This window comes from Furipterus horrens, unplaced genomic scaffold (genome assembly GCF_987537825.1).
Source record: "Furipterus horrens unplaced genomic scaffold, mFurHor1.1.pri manual_scaffold_6, whole genome shotgun sequence".
Taxonomy (NCBI): Eukaryota; Metazoa; Chordata; class Mammalia; order Chiroptera; family Furipteridae; genus Furipterus; species Furipterus horrens.
This window is the reverse complement of record NW_028327176.1, coordinates 55,186,311-55,208,233: the sequence shown is the minus strand read 5'-3', so window position 1 is coordinate 55,208,233 and position 21,923 is coordinate 55,186,311. Positions and strand designations below refer to the sequence as shown.

The window sequence follows — 21,923 nt, the reverse complement described above, 5'->3', positions numbered from 1 at the left end:
GGGTGGCACTGGAGGTGTAGGACTTGCCCAAGCCCAGAGAAGGAAGCTGCACATGTCAGAGCTGGAAAGCATCTTAGAAACCATCTGTCACAACTCCTAAATTCACACCAGTATTGAGAAGTGTTAGTGAACTAGTAGACGCTATGTGAATTTAAAGTATCCCTGGCTTCACTGGACCTGAGGCGGCTGAAGCCTAGGAAAGCGCTGCAATTTGCCCAAAGTCATCCAGCTGCTAGTGGCAGAGCCAAGACTGGCATCTAGATTTTCTGCCTCCCTAGGTGGGGAAGGCTGCTGGGCTTACTAGAATTAGAAAGGGTAGTCCACTCACCTGTCCCTGGGCAGGCTCACTGGCAATGTCTGTGACTGATGTCAGGTGCCCAGCCAGCTCTTCACTCAGTACAATGTTGGGACCCTTGGCTGGGATATCAAATACCAGTACCCGGCCTGACCAGGTTCCTGCAGAAGTAGTGAGTCCTAGTCCTCCCGTGTCTCCCGCCATCACACTCAGCACTTCCCGGATCCCAGAAACCTCAGTAACGAACCCTCCTCTCCCCACTCCAATAGTCCTGTCCTTCCATGACCACCCTTATTCTTTCCTACCCTGCCCCTCTGAACCCATCCATGGCTCTTGGGAGTCTCTAACCCCTCTTTACTTCCACAATTTCCTCAGACCTTCAACATCCTCCAAGCCAAAGCCCACACCTTAACACCCCAGCACCCTCCAATGCCCTGCCCTACCCACACAGATGAAGTGGCCACTGGAAGCAATTCCTCGGGCAAACACAGCCTGTACTGAGTATGAAAGGGGAAAACTATTAGAAATAGCACTTCCTCCAGCCCCAGCAAACACTCCCTACCCACACCCAACTCAGTCCTGCAGGTACCTGGAGAGGCATCTCCAGAGTCCAGTGCGTGCCAATAGACCATGACGGAGCCATCAGATTCATACATCTGTAAGATGAGGGCAAGGGCAGGGGTACAACCCAACTATCCGTTGCTGTGATCTGTGCTGAGTACGTCACATACTAATGTTAGCCTTAGCTCACTGAATTCTCAAAACAACTCTGGCAGGTAGGTACTACTTTTATTCCTATTTTACAGAGGACACTGAGGCTCTGTTAACTAAATTGCCCAAGGTCATACAGCTAGCAAAGGGGCAGACATCGGAGAGAGTGCTTGGGAATTAGAAAGGATGGAAGGAATGAAGATGAGAAATAAGGAAGCGTGGGCTACGCATGTGTAAAATTTGGGAGCATTTAGAGGCAAGTATAGAAGGGTTTTGGGGACTTGGGAAGGAGTTGAGAAGCCCCTAGTCCAGGAGGGCAGGAAGGACCTCCTTTTACCTGTATTCCTCGATGTGAGGTGAGTACCAGCAATACTCGGAAGGGAAGGACACACCAGCGGATCTGGAGGGAGGTGGATCAGAGTAGGGAGAAGGGGTCAGCAGGGAACATGAGGACTCGGAAAAGTAGAAATTCAGAGGGTTTGGGAAGGCCTATTTCTTGAGGTTTAGGGAGGAAGGGCAAGGGTTAGGAATGGGTTCAGCAACACCACTCTCAACTCCATGCCTCACCTGGGTGATAAGTGGGAGGCTCACTCTAGCTCCCTCCTTAGCGTGGAGCTGGCGCTGGGCCAACGGCACACCCTCAGGAGCAGCGCTGAGAACCTGGGCACTGGATCCATGGACTACCCCAAATTGTGTGAGGTTGCGTGCCGGCAGCTGCAGCACACTGAGGTTGTTGCACAGGGCGGCAGCCGAGCCTCGAAGAGGGATGGTACGTTCCCGGCGTAACATCCTAGGGGAGAGACGGCCAATCACCAAAAGCTCAGGGATAAACAGACGACTGCAATGATTTGTGCTTGCGGGGGTAGTGGTGCTGTCATGATGTTATGGGGGGCTCTGAGGACGGTGATGGGGGGGGGGCGTCTGGCACGGGGAGGGTCTCGTGGAGCAAGAGAGGAGAGCTCCAGGGCTGAGTCATAGGGTGATGGGGGGATCCTAGAGGAGGAATGGTGATGGCATGGGACCCGGTGGCCCCAAGTGCCCGAGCCAAGGCGGATTGAAGAAGGGTAGTTCCCAGGCCCTTGCACCCTTGGATCGGCTCCCCAAAGGCCCGGGCCCAGGTCAGAGGTCACACCACCAGCCCCAGGTTCGCTTGCCTGACTCCAGGATGTTTCGGTCCCTCCGAATCCGCCGCCACCATAGAGATGACGCATTACGCAGGTCGTTGGGCGGGGCGAGCACCAAACGCGCCGAGCGCGGCGCGGTTGCCTGGGCAACTATGGGCGGGGCGAGCCACTCAGCCTACAGCTTGGTTGTCGCGGCGACTCTTAGGCTGCGGCAGCGACTGCAGAGGGGAAGGGAGCTGCTGAAACCTCGAGGGTGGAGCGATAGCTGCGGTTGATGGCGCACGAAAGCTCGGTAGGCTTCAGTTGAGTTGGGGGTTCGCCAGAGCCGGGATCGGCCTTTAAGGTTGGTGTCGGAAACCTAGGGCCTACTCCGCGATATGCGGTCCCCGCCCAGCACGCCAACGATCCTGATGACTGAGGGCAAAAAATCTACACTTGCATCAAACCCACTTACACGCTTTATTACATAATGGGAAGCTGAGGGAAAATGTCAAATGAGAGCCCAAGAACGAGAGTGACTTTGGAAACAGCTAATGACTGTAGTAAGTCTCTTACACTGAGGTACCGATTTAAATAGACTAAACATAATTGGTCAAAGTTTGGGGGAGGTGTTAAATAAGTTATCCATTTCGAGAGTTTCAGGAGGAAGAATTGAATTAACTAACAACAACCCGAGGCTGCACTTGAAAATAGAATTGTTTTAAGAACAAGAAAATTTAAAATAAAACATTTGAAGAGCCTTTGTGTAACAATGTCTCTGGCTCCTCTGGTTAGTCCATGTCTAGGCATGGTCACTGTCATGGGTGTCACATGAGAAGCTTGGAGGGGAAGTCTGAAGAAACTACTTTCCTCTCCCAGCCTAGCCTAACTGCCCTGCTCTGGCCAAGCCTGGATTGGGCTTTGGGCTATTCCCTAGGTTTGCCCCAAGGGCTGTTTGCACTCGTCGGCAGCCGTCTGTCTCGAGAGACGATGGTGTAGCTTCTTAAGAGTCTATCTGCACCGCCGAGAATGGCTGTGCAGTCCGACTCGGGAGTGACACGGTATCTGTCTCCTCCCGTGTTGAGTCGACATCTTGCGATGACGCTGGAGTGTCCTCTCCAGTGAAGCTACAAAGCCTGGGCAGGGTGATATGGAGGGTCTGCTGTTGCCCATGCAGCAGACCCCCCCTCTCTTCGCAGCTGAAGGGTCCAAGGGAAAGACGGAGTCAATACAGCTTGGCTTCAGGTGCGCCGCAGGAGTTGCCGGTGTTGACTACAACGTCGAACCGCCTTAGGGACTCCGGCTCCGGATTTTCTGTCGGGTTTACTCCCTTAGCCTTTCCCCTGAAGAGGTATGCCGCAAGGCAGCGGAGGTTTTTTGGAGTCAGAGTTTTCCTTCTCTGATGTGCCCTGACTGGAAGATCAAACCAGCGACACTTAGCTCGAAGGCCGACGCTCAATCCACTGAGCCAAACCAGCCAGGGCATTGTTTGCACTAGCAGAAGGAAAATGAGGCTTAAGGGATTCTGAGTTCTGTGTAAAGTTTAGGAAACAACAGATTTGAGGGAGAATGAGTTTGGGGGAACATCAGGTATGAGTCAGTAAGGTTAAGGGTGAGGAGGCAAAGGTTTCGGAAGATTACATTTGAAGGTAAGTTTTGGAGGAAACCAGGTTTACGAAGACTTCTGGGGAAGTGAGGAGGCTCCCAAGAATCTGTTAGTGAATGTCTATGTTCTGAAATGAATTTTTTGGGACTAGTCTTTTTCTTTTTAAGTAGAGCTTTCTTGATTATAAAGGGGTACAATCTCATTGTAAAGAACTTACAAAGTACAGAAGAGCATAGAAAAGAAACATGCTCTCTGTTACAATTTTGGTGTTTTCTTTTTTCTCCAACACGTACCATTTACATTATCTGAGATCATACTTGATATGTAATTTTGTATTCTGTCTCATTTAACATTAAATCTTCAGTATTTTTCTATGTTCTTGCAAGTTCTTCCTAAGGATTACCTTTAATCATTGCATAATATTCCATCATACAGATAGTGCACAATAAGCCATCTATTCTCTTTTTGTTAGACTTGTTTTCAATATTCTGCTATTATAAATCACACCACAGGAAATATGTTGGAGACTATATTTTTACTTTAAGTTTTGACTATGCTTTTGAGTGCATTTATAATACTAGAAGTAATATTTTTGAAAGTTAGACATGTTTTCAAATCTTTATTAGTCATCTACAGTTCTACTTTTGTGAAATACGTCCTTTGCTTATTATTATCCTGGGGTCTTATGATTTTTCTTATTTTATATGCATCTTTAATATATTTGGGGATATTTTATATTTGCTACAAATGCAAGGTGGGGCAAAAGTAGGTTTACAGTTGTTCATATGGAAAATAATACAATTATTAATAAATAATAACACAAGAGGGGCTGGTTTGGCTCAGTGGATTGAGCGTCGGCCTGCGAGCTAAGTGTCGCTGGTTCGATCTTCCAGTCAGGGCACATCAGAGAAGGAAAACTCTGACTCCAAAAAACCTCCGCTGCCTTGCGGCATACCTCTTCAGGGGAAAGGCTAAGGGAGTAAACCCCAACAGAAAATCCGGAGCCGGAGTCCCTAAGGTGGTTTGACGTTGTAGTCAACACCGGCAACTCCTGCGGCACACCTGAAGCCAAGCCGTATTGACTCCGTCTTTCCCTTGGACCCTTCAGCTGCGAAGAGAGGGGGGGTCTGCTGCATGGGCAACAGCAGACCCTCCATATCACCCTGCCCAGGCTCTGTAGCTTCAGCTTCACTGGAGAGGACACTCCAGCGTCATCGCAAGATGTCGACTCAACACGGGAGGAGACAGATACCGTGTCACTCCCGAGTCGGACTGCACAGCCATTCTCGGCGGTGCAGATAGACTCTTAAGAAGCTACACCATCGTCTCTCGAGATGGACGGCTGCCGACGACGACGAATAACACAAGAATAAATTCTGTGTTTCAGATTTGCTCACAACTATACACCTACTTTGCCCCACCCTCTACTTTTTGTTTGGGAAGCAGTATAAAAGTCAAGCTCTCATGTCAGACCTGCACATGAATTAACACTGCACTACTTCCTTGCTCTGTGATCCTGGGAAAATTCTGTAAAATTAAATAAAAATAGTATGTAGTCTAAAAAATGTAAGAATTGGGTCAAGACAATGTATGTGACTATTATACTTTCATTTCCAGAAAATGGTAACTACCAATATCAGCCTGTAAATTAGGAGTGTTTATAAAAATAAGTACTGGAAAATTTGACCTTGTATGTATATACCCATCTACCTATTTATTGTTATTTTTTTAATTTAAAAAAATTTTATTTATTTTTTAGAGAGAGGGGAAAGGAGAAAGAGAGGGAGAGAATCATCAATGTGTGAAATATCCATTAGCTGCCTCTCACACACCCCCAACCCAGGCATGTGCCCTGACTAGGAATCAAACTGGTGACCTTTTGGTTTGCAGGATGATGCCCAATCCACTGAGCCACATCAGTCAGGACAAAACAGCACCTATTACTTCAGCCCATATATTGACTCATCTTTTTCAGGTTCTTTGACCTCTCAAGAACTTTGAACACTTTGAACTAGTGCAAAGAGCAATGACTGTGGAGTTGGAGCCTGGGTTTACTGTGTGATTCCGAGCAGATTCTGGTTAATTTGTGTCCAATTTCAGTTTCTTTGTGAAATGGGCTTAGTTAACTGTTATGAAAATTAAATTAGCTATGTCAGACACCTGAAAAGCATCTCACACAGTAGGCTCTTAGTAAATTGTCCCTTTCAAAGGGCTTTTCCTTCCTACTGGACAACTTGAGAAAGCTTCCTCCTAGCCTATAGCTGCTTCTCTCTTCCACTCCTTGATTTCCTGCCCTGATTGCCCCATTCTTGTCCCACAGAGGCAGGTCCGAGACCGTGGGGTGACCAGATCCAAGGCGGAAAAGGCACGGCCGCCTACTGTGCCAGTGCCGCAGGTGGACGTCGTTCCTGGGCGGCTCACTGAGGCAGAGTGGATGGCACTCACTGCTCTGGAGGAGGGCGAGGACATCGTTGGGGACATCTTGGCAGATCTGCTGGCACGAGTCATGGACTCTGCCTTCAAAGTCTACTTGACCCAGCAGGTGGGCCTGGATCCAGGCCCTCCAGACCCATTCCCCCCCACCCCCAACCTCTTCTGGTCCTGCTGAGACCCTCTCTTGCCTCTGCAGTGCATTCCATTCACTATCAGCAAGGCCAGGGAGGCCATGCTGCAGATTATTGAGTGGCGCTTCCTGGCCCGGGATGACGGAGAGTCTGCAGTGGCTGAGGACCCAACGTGGGGTGAGGACGAGGAGCCCTTGGTGTGCACAACGGATGCCTGGGCTCAGGGATCTGTGCCTGTACTGCATGCTCCAGCCTTGGTGGAGCTAGGGGAGACCTTCCAAAGTGAAGTAAGCCCAGCCCCCAGCTTCCTCCAACCCTCAATCCTACCCCCGATGCATCTTCCTTTACCTTAGGGCCTCTCTTGACTCCTCCACCCTTAGTTCCTCTCTCCCCTTTCTGACCTCTCATTTACCTACCTCTGGGGCATTTCCCCAGGACCAAGGTAGTGTGGACCAGATTTCTTTAGAAAGATCGTGGACAGATAGAGGCCTTGAGGAGCAGATGGAATCTTGGGAGTATTCTTCTTTGCTGAGAGACACCCCCGGCTCCCCACTGAAACTGGATCTGTTTCAGGAGACAGGGCCTGGGGGTCCTTTAGAGGAACTGGAAAGCCAAGGAGAAGGCCACCTTTTCTTGGCTGGGTCCTTGAATGCCAGTCTCCAACAGTCATTGTCTGTGGAGATGGTTCCCACTGGCAGTCCCCACCCTTCTCTGGAGCTCTCCCGGGTAGCCAGCCCCCGAGAATCTTCCGAGAGGGCACAGCCCCTCAGCTTCCAGTTCTTGATTGAGGACCTCTACTATTGCACACCGTGGTCACATGCTTCTGAGGACCGGCAGGCACTCAAGAAGAAGAAGGTGCCCCGCACAGCCTCGGGCCCCACCATGCTCAGTCCCTCTGCATCCTTCCAGCCACAGAAGCCTTGGTGGGCAGACTCGCCACTAAGAGTGCTTCCCTACAGGGCAGGTCACAAGACAGCCTTAGGGCAGCTGCCACGCCACTGGGTATTCCCGCTAGTTGAGATTATGGATCCAGATTCCGAGGTGCACCCTCTGGAGATCTACCGCAGGCGCCCGCGGGTCAAGAAGATGGAGGCCCCAGCCCGACGCCGAGCCAGTGGCCCCAGTTGTGGAGTCTCTCCGGCAGCTTTCTGCCCTCTCCCTCTGGCTGGTTCTTTTCCTGCTGTGGGCTCCAGCCTCCAGATTCCCCCTTTAAGCTTAGGTTTAGCATCACCAGCCTTCCGGTCAAAGGAGCCTTTGCCTAGCCTTGATATCCGCTTTCTTGAACCACACCGGGAGCTCCCCGACATGGCCCACAGCCCCAGCCCCAACATGTGGCCCAGTGCAAAGTGGCCCAGGGGCTGCGAGGGGGCAGCTGAGTTGCTGGAAGAGCTGTGGGCCTCTTGCAGCCGTGTACCTCCACAGGGCTTGGACCCCAGGGACCAGGAGGGCCAGGATCCTCACAGGTTGCCTTATCCTGAGCCCCAAGTCCTTGAGGCCACTTCTGAGGTGGTGTGGAAGCCCCTGTTGCAGCCAGAAGCCTTGAAGCTGGCTCCTGGTGTAAGCATGTGGAACCCAAACACCCAGACACTGCTAGGCTCTGGCACACCCCAGCAGGAGGACAAAGAAGGTTTCATCTCTCCTCCCATTAAGTAGCACCTCATCCAGACAGGTGCCCAGAAGCCCAGGTGACCATGACACAGCTAATGAAGAACTCAACCCCCTAAGCGTGGTCACTCCCCTCCAAGCTCCTGCCCTATTCTGAGCCCTAAGCCTCAGCCAGTGGAAATCCTACATTCCTTCTGTCTGCTTGCCAGAAATAAATACCTGAGTTGCCTTAAGAATTGGCCTGATATCTGTCAGTTTCTTCCAAAGATGGGTATTCTCACTGAGCTGGAGAGGAACAGTTGTCCTGGTAGGACTAGAAGATAGAATACTGATTCCAGGGAATAAACCCATTTCCACCTAACGGAGACCCTGCTTCAGGGACAAGGTGACTCCCCAGCAGAAGCATTCTGGAGAACCAGCCCTCTCTTACAAAGGAGCAGATGTAAGGGCTGCAAGTGGGGTCTGCCTCATTTGAGAGAATTTTGTTCCTCTCAGTTGGGGAGAAAGGGAATGGCAATGCTTAGGGTGATTCAAGACACAGGAATCTGATTTGGCTTCTGTAGTCCCTGGAACTCTGTCAGTTCACTTTAGAGTGCAAACCCAAGTTGGGCTTGGGATCAGATTTGAGCCCTTGCATAGCTCAGGGAAAGCCCTGAGACTTGTTGATGTTTGACTAGGGGTGAGGCAATCAAGTACCGAGGGCACACAATTTATAAGGAGGAACTCATTCCTGGATTCAAATGGGTTGCTTGAACAAATGTGAGAGTGCCTCCTTAAATTTTGTGTCTTGGGCTCCACCCCAGCCTCATTGCTAGTGCCTACTCAGCTTTGACTTTCGCACTCTTCCCACTCTGGGTGGCAGGCCAGTAATCTGCCATGTTGCTGTGGTCTCTAGTTAGCACCCATGTCTGGGGCCCTGGCTCTGTCCTCTTCATTCTGGTCTTCCTACTAAGGCTAAGTGTGAGGCTCTGGTATAAGTCTCATCTTTGGGACCTCCAGCAGTGCTCGGCAGACCTGACTGGGAAGACGGCAGTGGTGACTGGGGCTAACAGTGGTGAGTGCTCTTCCCACCCTGCTCCTTCACTAGGGGCCTGAGCCCCCCAACAGTCTTAACAAGGAGGGCAGGGGAAGGAGCAGCACCCCTGTCAGCACCCTTGTCCCTTCCCTTGCTCCATTGCCCTCTAGTCACTTCCCAGACTAGCCTACTGTGGAGCTGCCCTCCTACAGGAATGGGGAAGGCTGTGTCCCAGGAGCTGGCCCGCCGTGGGGCCCGTGTGATCCTTGCCTGCCGTAGCCGTGAGCGTGGACAGCGGGCCCTGGCTGAGATCCAAGCAGCCTCAAAGAACACCTGCCTTCTGCTTGGGGAGGTGGACCTGAGCTCTATGGCCTCCGTCCGGAGCTTTGCCCGGTGGCTCCTGCAGGAATGTCCTGAAATACATCTGCTGGTTAACAATGCTGCAGTCTGTGGTATGTCCCTTGATTTGCTCCCCCCAGATACATTTCAGGAGACTGCTTTCTAGGTCAGGGACCCCAAAACAGGCATTCCCAAAGCCTAACCTGTGCATCCTGCTGAAACACCCTAATTCATACACAACACTAAAGAGCCTGCCTCAAGTTACAGCCTCAAATTTCATTGCCCCACCTTTGCACATATAGGTTCCTATGGCATTTATGCTGAACCCCAATATATCCCCTTCCTTAGGGCAGTCCCTCCAGCATCTACTTCTTGTGTTTGCATCTCCTCCCAGGACTCCCCAAGACACTAACCCCCGAGGGCCTTGATCTCACCTTTGCCACCAATTATGTTGGGCCCTTTCTGCTCACAAATCTACTGCAAGGTAAGGAACTATGCCTACCTTCTGTGATGGCCCTGCTTCTCCATTCCCCCGGCATTTTCTTGTACACTTTCTTCCCGCTGGCACCCAGCTGCTTGCTGAGCAATGACCCAGTATGCTTTTGCTGCAAGTGGCAGGAGAACCACCTGACACAATCAGGATTAGGATTCTGGTAATGGAATCAGCCCCAAATACAATCAGCAAGGAGATATAAGATCCGACCTCTCCTTCTCTTAGCTCTGCGTTCCAGTCAGACCAGTAGAGTCAGTCATCTCAAACAAAGCTTCCTGCGGGTGGCACTAGGCCACTAGGAACATAGACACCAAGAAGCTCAGGAATACTGGGGAACATAGCCAAAAACACCACTCCCTTGGGCCCAAGTCCTTAGATTTTCTGATTTTGTAATCCTTTCTGATTAAGGAGGTTTGGGTTCTTCCTGGGGAGGAGGGGGAAAATAGGTAGCAGGCAAATTTTTCCTGACATATTTTCCTATATTGTGTAATAGCCCCCTTTAAAAGAAAATAATTTCTTAGGTAATACATATCTAAAATACAAAATTGAAAGGGTACAAAAGGATATACAGAAAAAATTCTCCTCTCCTTGAAAATCAGCTACCCGTTCCCCTCCTGGGAGGGGACTGCTGTTGTCAGGGTCTCATGTGCCCTTCAGTGGCTGCTTACACTAGCCTCAACTGGGACGTGAATGAAGAGCAATGCAAAACTCTGCATTTGTGAGTATGAATATTTTTTTCCTCTTCCAAAAAATTGTAACGTGTTTGCACCTTGTTCAGCATTAGTGTTTTTTCTTTTTTCTAAAAAGCATTTATTTGAGCAAAAGCTGATACAGCCCAGGATCAGAATTCAGGTAGCAACCTAAATTGTGTTCCTAAGTATTTCTTGCTTAAAATCCTTTGAAGGTACTCCGTCCTTTATAGGATCAACTCTAATCCCCTTCTCTTCACTTACAAGACTGAGAACCTTACCTTTTGCTCTTTCTTAACCCACACCCTTGTCTCCAGCCAATCTGTAGCTCTTGGACTGGCGTTCTGTTTTCTCTCCTCTGGCTGTGCTTTTGCACATGTGATTCCCTCTATCTGGAATATCCTCTCCCACTCCCTTAGCCTGGCTAACTTTAGTTCATCTGCCAAGACTCAGTACAGATATAGCCTGTGCTGTGGATTTGGAGCTGTCAGCGCATTTCCCAAATTACGGGGCTCCCTTAAGACTCTCCGTTCTTGAACTAACATTGCTCCATGAGGATCAGTCTCCAGCTAGGCTGTGAGTCCTTTTGGTTTTTATGTCACTATATCTGCAAGTTTAGGGTCCATTTTCTTCTTTAAGAATTTTTTTTTTTCTCTCTAGCAAATTTTGGCTAAATACCACTGGTTCAAATTGTTATCTGTGATTCTTCATTCAATGTAGGGCTCAAAATAGTTTTAGCATTTTGGAAAAAATACTGTAAACTCATGTGACAACTACTATTTTTCATAATTTATATAATCCAGATTTTTTTGGTATAGTTAGGTATTCATTTTTTAAAAAGATTTAACTTGTTCCATTGGTTATAATTTTATTTCTGTTCCTTTGGTAGATACTGTAGTTTAAAACAAAACACCACTTTCCAAGTATCTCTGCATATTTCTTTCCCCCCAAACCTAGTGCTCTTTTGTCCTTATCTTGGTGTCTGCCACAATCCAGGGGCCTAATGAACATCTGTGAAATGAGTAAGTGAACGAATGTATGAATACGTGAAAGAGCTCTGATGGTGTGTCCAGCCTCTTCTTTCTCCCCTCTTAGTTGTGAGTGAGGTCAAATATAAACAAGGATCAATTAAATTAGCTCCAGTTGGCAAGTGGAAGAAAAGCAAGACCAAACTTCAAACACTGAAAGAGGGAGAAGAACAGTAGGAAAGCAGCTAATGAAAATGAAGTCTGTTCACATTAAGTTCTTCTGTGCCTAGCCTGGATGCCTGGGTGGGGGCCCATTGAGCTTTCCCTGAAAGCCCTGGATGGGCCCTGCTCTCCTGGAGTCTCACAGAGTCTCCTGGAGAAGCAGGCTGGGTAGTGGGCATGGGAGTTTACCCCAGGACTTGGACTCAAGGAGTGTGATCCTCTCTCTACCCAGGGGCGCTACAACGGGCAGGGTCAGCCCGGGTGATAAATGTGTCTTCCTATACGCAAACTTATGGATACTTTGATGAGGGACATCTGACAGGGGCTGGTAGACCTTTGACATTCAACCAGAACTATTACTGCAGCAAACTGCTTTTGACCTCAATCACTGGGGAACTTGCCCGGAGACTTCAAGGGACAGGTAACTGCTTCTAGCATCCCCTGTTCCTCCACTCCCAACCCTCACATCTCAACATGTCCTGGCCATAAAATACTTGCAATATCCCCCAAGCCAGCTGTTAATTTTTTCCACGTACCATCTGTGCCCCCCAAAGTTCTCTCAACCCTGTCATCATGGCTCCTTTTCAACCTTTTCCAACTCTCTTATCACCCGCAACATCCCCTCCTCCCAGTATTTTCCAACACTAACACCGTACATCATATTCATCCTACAGTTAACACTTCCAAATACTTGTCTCCTTACTGACTTGGCTACCACCATTGATGTGAATTACAGAGCACTAATGTCCCTGGAACCACCCCCAAGTCTCTGGTTACCTCTACCCAACAGACCTGGTAGGATCCTTCCCTCATTGCACACTGCAGAATCACAATCCTTTCTTCTCATCATCCTCTCACTTCCCCTTGCATTATGCTTGTCTTACCTTCTCAGGTGTGACTGTGAACTCTGTGGACCCCGGTGTTGTATACACTGAGATCCTGAACCAGTTCCCTTGGTCATACCGTTTCTTCTTCTGGCTCTCCAGCTTCTTCATTAAGGTGGGCAGGGGAAGAGCTGGTTTGGCCTGAAGAGGGTGGGCAGGGTTCTACCTCTCAGTACATCCCCAGCAGGCTAAAGTCTGCCTGGTGTGACAGCCCATCCTCCCCCACAGACCCCAACTCTACATGTTTCCACAGGATCCTAAACAAGGTGCAAACCCAGTCCTCTACCTGAGCTTGGCAAAAGAACTGGATGGCATTTCTGGAAAATATTTCAGCAGTTCCTGTGTAATAACTCTTCCCCCTAAAGCTGCTCAGGATCCTCATGTGGCCCAAAGCCTCTGGAATGCCTCAGTCAAACTAACAAACCTGGACAAGGTGGACTGATCCTCAGTGACCCAGATCTTAAGAATTCTCTTTTTTCCCCCTTATTTTTATTCTATTTGTTTCTATCACCATTTATCTCCCTATACATACTCTCTTTTACCTCCCCTCACTCCCCTCCCCCCACCAATCACCACACTGTTGTCCATGTCCATGAGTCCTTTTTCTTTTTTGCTCCATCCCTCTACCCCCTAACCCCCATCCCAGAGCTGTCAGCCTGCTCTCTATGAGTCTGTCTTTATTTTCCTTGTTAGTTTTGTTTGTTCATTAGATTCCATATATGAGTGAAATTATATGGTACCTGTCTTTCTCTGATTGCCTTATTTCACTTACCATAATGTTTTCCTTTGAATTTATATGCTTTTGTAACCCAGTATTTTAATTCTGTTATTTCATTAACAGAATTGTTTAATTTCAAGATTTTTAAAATTTATTTTAAAGAGAAGGGTAGGAAGGGAGAAAGAGAAGTAGAGAAACATTGAAGTGCAAGAGATATATCAGCGCTGGCTGCTGTGACTCAGTGGATCCATCACCGGCCTGCAAACTGAAAGGTCACTGGTTGGATTCCCAGTCAGGGCACATGCCTGGGTTGCAGGCTGGGATCCCAGCTGGGAGCATGTGAGAGGCAACCAATTGATGTATCTCTCACACATTGATGTTTCTCTCCCTGTAATCTTTGCAGGTTTGAATATTTATGGTAGCTTATTTCTCTTTGTTTAGTGACTGATTGTACACTCATAGTTCTTGGAGCTATAGCTATAGTAATTATTTAAGGCCTGGGATTAGAATGCATTTCCCATTCATATGGTATACATTTGGCCCCAAACTTGTATGTGTACAAGCATATTATTTTGAATTACCATAAAGAATTTTTCTCCTGCTATACCAAGAACAAGGATGAGATAGACTTTTATCCCGTTGCTCTCTGTGAAGCACTTTTTAAAAATGATTTTATTTATTTATTGTTAGAGATAGGGGAATGGAAGGAGAAAGAGAGGGAGAGAAATATCAATGTGAGAAACATCAATCAATTGCCTTTCCCATGCCCCCAACTGGGGACCCAGCCCACAATCCAGGCATGTGCCCTGACCTGGAACCAAACTGCCAACCTCCCAGTTCATTGGCCAGCACTCAATCCACTGAGCCACATCAGCCAGGGCAAGGCACTTCTTTAAAGTTTACTCTCTGAGGGTGTTACTCTTTGACTAGCCTGGCTTTAAGTGTGTAGGGGATAGTTTTCCAACCCACTATCTCTGCTCAATCCCAGACTTTGTTTTCTGTCCCTACTTATGGCCCTTTAAACTCAGGCCCAGGCCACCAGGGGTTGGCTTAGCAAACACAGACTCCAGTGATCATCTGTGCCTTGGGATTCATAATTTCACATCATCTCTAATGAATTCCCTTAATTTCCTGCCAGTTCAATCAGGCAATACAAACAGGTGTATGAGTGTGTGTGCGTGCCGTGTGTTAAATGTTGCATCCAGTATTTTTAGCTGTACTGTATCAGGTGGACTTTCTGTGATACTTAGTTCTTTCTTTCCTCCTTTTGCATTTGGATAACCAATTGTCCCAGCACCATTTGTTGAATAGTGTGTTTTTCCTGCACTGATCAATAATATAAATTTTGTCATATATCAGATTTTCATGTGTATGTGTTTGTTTTAGGTCTAGGCTGTTTTCTGTTCTGGTGGTCTTTTTTTCTATTCTGACATCAATACCACGTTGCCTTAATTACTGCAATTTTAAAATAAGCAGTGCCGCCCTCACAATTGTGTTCCTTTTCTTCAGGAGTTTCTTGGCTATTTTGTTCCATTGTGCAGCTCTACAAATACATTAGTTTGTTGTTATGCTCCTAGAATTTCCTGATAGGATATTGATAGGAATTATTTCAAATACACAGGTTAATTTAGGATAATTACTTTATGATTGAAATCTTCCTGTTCATGAAAGTTCTATATCACCCATTTATTTAGGCTATTGTTAAAGACTTCAAATATAATTTTATAAGTTTAGATTGTGCACATGCTTCCTTAAGTTTATTACTAGGTGCATCAGTTTTATTTAAAAATTATATTATTCAACTTTTTTTTTTTAGCTGAAAATGGATTTCCTCCCTTTATTCAATGGTATATATTGATTATAGTGTTACAGTTGTCCCAATTTCCCTTCCCTCTGCTCCCCTCCACCTGGTGGCCTCCCTCCCTCCCCTTGTCCTCCCCTTTTAGTCCATGTCCATTGGTTGTGCATATAGTTCTTCTCAACCTCTGTCTATTCCATTCCCTCCTACTATGCTTCTTAATTCCTATACCATCTCCCTCCCTCTCCTCCTTCCCCCTCACTGCTGACCTCCCCCCAATATGCTCCCCATACCTATAGTTCTTTTTCCACTCTCGTTGCCTATTTGGTTTGCCTTTGTTTCAGTTCCCTAGCTTCTGTTGTTGGTTCTTGTGATGCAGTTTTCATTTTAGTGTTCATAGTTTTGATCCCCCTTCTTCTAAACCAGTCCCTTTAACATCTCATATAATAGTGGTTTGGATCTAATGAACTCTTTCAGTTTTATTTTGTCCTGGAAGCACTTTCTCTGCCCTTCTATTCTGAATGACAATTTCGCTGGATAGAGTATTCGTGGTTGTAGGTTTTGGATTTTCATTACTTTGAATATTTCTTGCCAGTCCCTTCTTGCCTGCAGGGTCTCCCTTGAGAAGTCAGCTGATAGTCTAATTGGGACCCTTTTGTACATGATTCTTTTCTTCTCTCTTGCTGCTTTTAAGATTCTCTCTTTATCTTTAACTTTTGACATTTTGATTATAATGTGTCTTGGAGTGGTTCTCCCTGGGTCCAGTTTTTTTGGAACTCTCTGTGCTTCCTGGACCTGTACGTCTATTTCCTTCCCCAAGTTTGGGAAGTTCTGCTTTATTATATTTTCACTTAATTTTTCAATTTCTAGTTCTTCTTCTTCACCCTCTGGCAATCCGATAATCTGTATGTTCGATCTCTTGTAGCTGTCCCAGAGGTTTCTGATCCTCTCATCATTTTCGTTGCTTACTGTTTCCTCTCTCTGCACTGGTTGACTGTTTGTTCCTTCCCTATGTTCTGGTTTGTTGATTTGAACTCTGGATTTTATTTCCTCACCATCTGTCTCGTATGTGGTTTTGTTCCTTTCAGTATGAGTGTTTTTCAATTCTTTCTCATCTTTTTCCAGATCTTTTGTTAATTCTGTAAGCCACCTGATAACAATGGCCCTGAACTGAGCCTCTGATAGGTTTCTTATTTGTTCATCTGTCAGGTTCTTCATCTGTTGCCTGGTGAGCTGCGCCACCGGGATTCCTATAGTTGTCTGCCTCATTTTGACGGATGCGTTTTGTTTTCTTGGGCCGGCTATAGGGGGCAGTGCCTGTGTACTTGTCACAACCTAGCGACTGGTATCGATCCGCAACCTTTTTCGCTGCGCTGTGGCGCTTTGTCATCACTGCCCAGCGACCAGTGGCGATCTGCAACCTTTCTCGCTGCGCTGTGGCGCTTTGTCATCACTGCCCAGCGACCAGTGGCGATCCGCAACCTATTTCGCAGCGCTGTGGCGGTTTGTGTGGGGGCGGGGATCCAAGGTGGATTCCCGTAGTTATTCCGCTAGGAGACCGGGATCTGTCCTCCCGCCCTCTGGGCCTCACCGTTCAGGATGATGTGGTGGCTGCTTTTCCCAGTGTTGGGGTTGCAAGCTGCTGGGGCTTGACTGCAGCCGGGATTGCTCTCCCTGCCGCTGTCCCTGGTGCGACTGCAAACAGCTCCGCCCTCTTTCCCTCTTCCTACCTGCCCAAACAGCGCCGCTGGTTTATAACTTCATACGTTGGGCTTCTGTGTAGCTTTATTTTCTGGAATTTCTAGTTATCTTTTGTTTTGAAGTAGTTGTATTCCTGTCTAGTTGTAGAGGGAGACTGAGCGTGTCCGCCTAAGCCTCCATCTTGGCTGGAAGTCTCCCTATTCAACTTTGTATTGTTGGCTATAGAAATGAAACTTATTTTTATATTGATTTTATATGTAGCCAGCTTGCTAATTTTTAAAAAAAGCAATTCTAATAATTTTCAGATTCTTTTGATATTTTCAAAAAAGATTTTATTCATTTATTTTTAGAGACAGGGAAGGGAGGAAGAGAGGGAGAAAAACATCTATGTGTGGTTTCCTCTCGCATGTCCCCAACTGGGAACTTGGCCTGCAACACAGGCATGTGCCCTGACTGGGAATCAAACCAGCAACCCTTTGGTTGCAGGTCAGCACTGAATCCACTGAGCCACACCAGCCAGGGCTCTTTTGATATTTCATGTGTAAGTCATTATATAATCTGTGCAAAAGGAGAGTTTGATTTTTTTCCTTTCTAATCTTTATGCCTTTTATATTTTTCTCACTTTATTATAGTAGTTATGTCCAAAAATACAATGTTTAATTAGAGTCAGAGATATTGGACATCTTTTTATTCCTGATTTTAGAAACTCTAATGAGTACTTGTATTCTTTTCAAGGGTCTGTATTTGTTTTAACAAAAATGTCTCTGTTTGTAGATATGGTTTTTTCCATGATTTCTACAATAGGACATAAGTGGTCCTAAGTCCCCAAGATAAGAATAACATTTTATGGTTATTCTGGCTTATCCCACACTGTTGATTCTTATTACAGTCTTCAAGGTCCCCAAGGGACCATCCTCATACTGTCCCCACCTCTACCCCAGAAAGAGATGGGGAATAGCAAATCTGATGCTCCCAGAGCCACCTTGTCTCCCCACACTCTCCCGTTGTGTGGTAACAAAGCCAGGCAATGAAGAAGACACCTTAGATTATTTCCTGAAGGCCAGACCCTCTAATAAAAGTATAACAAAGCAGGGAGAAGAAGGGTCGAAGTCTATTTCTAGACTGTCCAATACAAAAGCCAATGGCCAATGTGGCTGTTGAGTACTTGAAATGTGGCTAATGTGACTGAGGAACTGAATTTTAAATTTCACTTGATTTTAATTAAGTTTAAAAAGGTATAATCAATCCAGTTATTGGAAAGCTTCTAAATTTACTTGAAACAAATTACATACATGAATCTGTATCTTCAATTGTAAGTTTTATGAAATCTAAACCAGATCAAGTATTTCCAACGAAAATTTATCATCTGAATGTGCTGTCAGTGCAAAATACACACTAAATTTCAAAGACTTTGTACAAAAAAAAGAATGTAAAATATCCTGTTAATATTTTTATATTTATTACATGTTGAACTGGCTGGTTTGGCTCAGTGGATTGAGCGTCGGCCTGCGAGCTAAGTGTCGCTGGTTCGATCTTCCAGTCAGGGCACATCAGAGAAGGAAAACTCTGATTCCAAAAAACCTCCGCTGCCTTGCGGCATACCTCTTCAGGGGAAAGGCTAAGGGAGTAAACCCCGACAGAAAATCCGGAGCCGGAGTCCCTAAGGCGGTTTGACGTTGTAGTCAACACCGGCAACTCCTGCGGCGCACCTGAAGCCAAGCTGTATTGACTCTGTCTTTCCCTTGAACCCTTCAGCTGCGAAGAGAGGGGGGTCTGCTGCATGGGCAACAGCAGACCCTCCATATCACCCTGCCCAGGCTCTGTAGCTTCAGCTTCACTGTAGAGGACACTCCAGCATCATCGCAAGATGTCGATTCAACACGGGAGGAGACAGATACCGTGTCACTCCTGAGTCGGACTGCACAGCCATTCTCGGCGGTGCAGATAGACTCTTAAGAAGCTACACCATCGTCTCTCGAGATGGACGGCTGCCGAGTATTACATGTTGAAATAATAATATTTTGGATATCTTGGTAAAATTAATATCACTTGTTCCTTTTGACTTTAAAAATATGGTTGCTAAAAAATTTAAGATTATATGCATGACTGGCTTATATGAAATTTAATTTTAATAGTTTTCTCCAAAAACTTTAAAAAATGTATTAGCCTACATCTCAATTAAAGGCAATTTCAAAATTTACATTTTTATTCTTATTGGACAGTGTTGATATAGCTCAGCTAAATGCTTCTCTCCTCCACACCTGTTCTGCCCTTGTAGCTGGCTTTGTCACCTTTGATTTGCTCTCTGCCTTTATCCAATCCCCCTTCAATCTTTCATCCTGAACACCACCTCCTTCCTCTGGGAAACAGCGTCTATTCTTTAAGGAGAGGTTTTCCCTTTTGGTTCCTTTCCATGTTTTGGAATGTAAGGACTCCACCAGATGAGCAGATGTTCTCTGTTCAGCATCACAGTTTGGGAGGATGGGCTCCAGTCATGCAAACGGGAGTTTTGGGATTCTAGGGGTCCTGTTCAGGCTCCCTGATCAGAGGGAGCCTCAGGTTGGCACCTATGAAAAGACACATAGGGCAAAGGAAATATTAATTTCCCTTAAAGACCTAATCCATGTCCTTTAAACTCATTGGCACCCCCTTTCATGATGCTGAGAAGCATTTGAGTCTTTCCTGTTTTCCCACCCCCCATTCCACTTGAGGCCTGACACCTTCACATGAAAACTCAGCACATCTGTTAAGGGTTATTAAAGCCACTCAGAAGAATGGCTCTGGTTCAAATTTTTAAAAATATATCCTTAAAAAAAATTCAGGGTAGATCAATAAGTACTAATATGAATAACCTCCAAGATATATTGTACAGGGTATATAACAACAAGGTTCAGGAAGGTTATATAGGAAGCTATGTTTGCGTCTAAAATGCTTAAGTTTTCAGAGACTGACTCTGGAACAGCAAACAAAAAATTGGCATCAAAAGTTGCTTTGGGTAGGCCCTGGCTGGGGAGCTCAGTTAGCTAGAGCATCATCCCAATATGCCAAGGTTGCAGGTTTGATCTCCAGTCAGGGCACATATGAGAAGCAACCAATGAATGCATTAATAAGTGGAACAACAAATCAATGATTCTCTCTGTCTTTCTCTCCCTCTCAAAAAAAAAAAAAAAATCAATAAATTTAAAAAAAAAAAAGAAGAAAGTTGCTTTGGGTAGGGATCTTGGGGATGGGATGAGTGGGATATGTATTTATGTTTAAAAATATGTACATATCGCTCTTCCTTGACACTGCCTATGGAGGTGGCAGCCATTTCTTACTCAGCACCATGGCTGCCCTCAGACCCCTCGTGAAACCCAAGATTGTCAAAAAGAGGACCAAGAAGTTCACCTGGCACCAGTCAGATTGATATGTCAAAATTAAGTGGAACTGGTGGAAACCCAAAGCTATTGACAACAGGGTGTGCAGAAGATTCAAAGGCCAGATCTTGATGCCCAACATTGGTTATGGAAGCAACAAGAAAACAAAACATATGCTGCCCAGTGGCTCTTGGAAGTTCCTGGTCCACAATGTCAAGGAGCTTGAAGTGCTCCTGATGTGCAACAAATCTTACTGTGCGGAGATTCTCACATCTCCTCAAAGAACCACAAAGCAACTGTGGAAAGACCAGCCTAGTAAGCCATCAGAGTCACCAATCCCAATGCCAGGCTGTGCAGTGAAGAAAATGAATAAACAGATTATGTACACATTGTATTTATGCTAATAAATCCATAAGATTCTGCCAAAAAATGTGCATATCTGCAACAGCCAAAATAACCTAAATGTGCATCGATGGGCGAATAAACAAAATGTAGTATACAGTATACATTAAATGTAATATTACTCAGCTTTAAAAAGGAAATGCTGACACATGCTACAACATAAATGACCCTTAAAGACATAAGTCAGACACAAAAGGACAAATACTGTATCATTCTACTTCTATGAGGTATTTAGAATAGTCAAATTCACAGAGACAGAAAGCAGAATGCTTGTTACCAAGGGCTAGGGTAAGGGGAAAAAAGTGAGTTAGTGTTTAATGGGTACAGAGTTTCACTATGAAACAATGAAGTTTTGGAGATGGATAGTGGTTGGTGATGGTTGCATGACAATGTAAATGCACTTACATTATGGTTCAGTGCCATACACTTAAAAATGGTTTAAAATGGTAAATTTTATGTTATGTATGGTTTCCCACAATAAAAATATGCGTATACAGTGCATTTCATAACCTTTAAAATTTTCATACTATTTCTAATTGAAAGGGATGAAGGCTATTTCTATTAAAATTATAGATGCATTTATTATTTGACCCAGTGTATCTTACAGATATACTTACTCACATATGGAATATCATATGTACAAGGTGATTCACTGCTGCATTGTTTGCAATAGCAAAAGACTGAAAACAAAGTGCCCACTAGAAGAGGCTGGTTAATAAGTCTATTCATGAAACAGAGTACTATGCAGCTGATAAAAGGAATGAGGAAGAGCTCTACTTGCTGATTTAGAAAGATCTCCAGGATACATTGTTAAGTACAGAAACTGAAGTGCAAGTGTATATAGTATGCTACCTTTTGCATAAGAAATGGGGGGAATACGATGATATATTATTCATATTTACCCTGGCTGGTTTGGCTCAGTGGATTGAGCGTCGGCCTGCGAGCTAAGTGTCGCTGGTTCGATCTTCCAGTCAGGGCACATCAGAGAAGGAAAACTCTGACTCCAAAAAACCTCCGCTGCCTTGCGGCATACCTCTTCAGGGGAAAGGCTAAGGGAGAAAACCCCGACAGAAAATCCGGAGCCGGAGTCCCTAAGGCGGTTTGACGTTGTAGTCAACACCGGCAACTCCTGCGGCGCACCTGAAGCCAAGCTGTATTGACTCCGTCTTTCCCTTGGACCCTTCAGCTGCGAAGAGAGGGGGGGTCTGCTGCATGGGCAACAGCAGACCCTCCATATCACCCTGCCCAGGCTCTGTAGCTTCAGCTTCACTGGAGAGGACACTCCAGCGACATCGCAAGATGTCGATTCAACACGGGAGGAGACAGATACCGTGTCACTCCCGAGTCGGACTGCACAGCCATTCTCGGCGGTGCAGATAGACTCTTAAGAAGCTACACCATCGTCTCTCGAGACGGACGGCTGCCGACGACGATTATTCATATTTGTCTATATT

The 21,923-nt window shown here is 46.1% G+C and overlaps 3 protein-coding genes and 1 pseudogene across 7 annotated transcripts in view; 3 read left to right on the top strand and 1 right to left on the bottom strand.

Moving 5' to 3' along the window:
• WDR54 (WD repeat domain 54) overlaps positions 1-21,923 on the bottom strand; it is a 30,259-nt gene that overhangs the window by 1,424 nt on the left and 6,912 nt on the right. Inside the window, exons 1-6 of one of the 4 annotated variants that reach the window (XM_090281567.1) lie at positions 10,702-10,722; positions 1,574-1,796; positions 1,344-1,406; positions 885-951; positions 739-792; positions 329-456 (exon numbers count right to left, since the gene is read on the bottom strand). In XM_090281567.1, the coding sequence (XP_090137693.1) occupies positions 329-456; positions 739-792; positions 885-951; positions 1,344-1,406; positions 1,574-1,795 (534 nt within the window). In that variant the 5' untranslated portion in view covers position 1,796; positions 10,702-10,722. Of the gene's footprint in view, positions 1-328; positions 457-738; positions 793-884; positions 952-1,343; positions 1,407-1,573; positions 1,797-2,160; positions 2,315-9,740; positions 9,786-10,701; positions 10,723-21,923 lie in introns of those variants that run through there. The other 3 variants (XM_090281565.1, XM_090281564.1, XM_090281566.1) reach the window with 3 other exon arrangements.
• CUNH2orf81 (chromosome unknown C2orf81 homolog) lies at positions 2,286-8,120 on the top strand. The gene is given in 5 exon segments (XM_090281570.1): positions 2,286-2,422; positions 6,036-6,257; positions 6,345-6,566; positions 6,715-7,960; positions 7,963-8,120. Coding segments are annotated over 5 exon segments (1,794 nt in total). The 5' UTR covers positions 2,286-2,404; the 3' UTR covers positions 8,049-8,120.
• LOC150006242 (retinol dehydrogenase 11-like) lies at positions 8,722-13,243 on the top strand. Of its 2 annotated transcripts, none has more exons than XM_090281569.1 (6): positions 8,722-8,938; positions 9,112-9,351; positions 9,633-9,722; positions 11,843-12,031; positions 12,503-12,609; positions 12,748-13,243. In XM_090281569.1, exons 1-6 carry the CDS (start codon positions 8,761-8,763, stop codon positions 12,934-12,936), a joined length of 993 nt encoding a protein of 330 aa, XP_090137695.1. In that variant the 5' UTR covers positions 8,722-8,760; the 3' UTR covers positions 12,937-13,243. The 2 variants fall into 2 exon arrangements, with proteins under 2 accessions (XP_090137695.1, XP_090137694.1); XM_090281568.1 differs by having other exon boundaries at positions 9,070-9,351.
• Positions 19,869-20,454, top strand: LOC150006241 (large ribosomal subunit protein eL32 pseudogene; annotated as a pseudogene).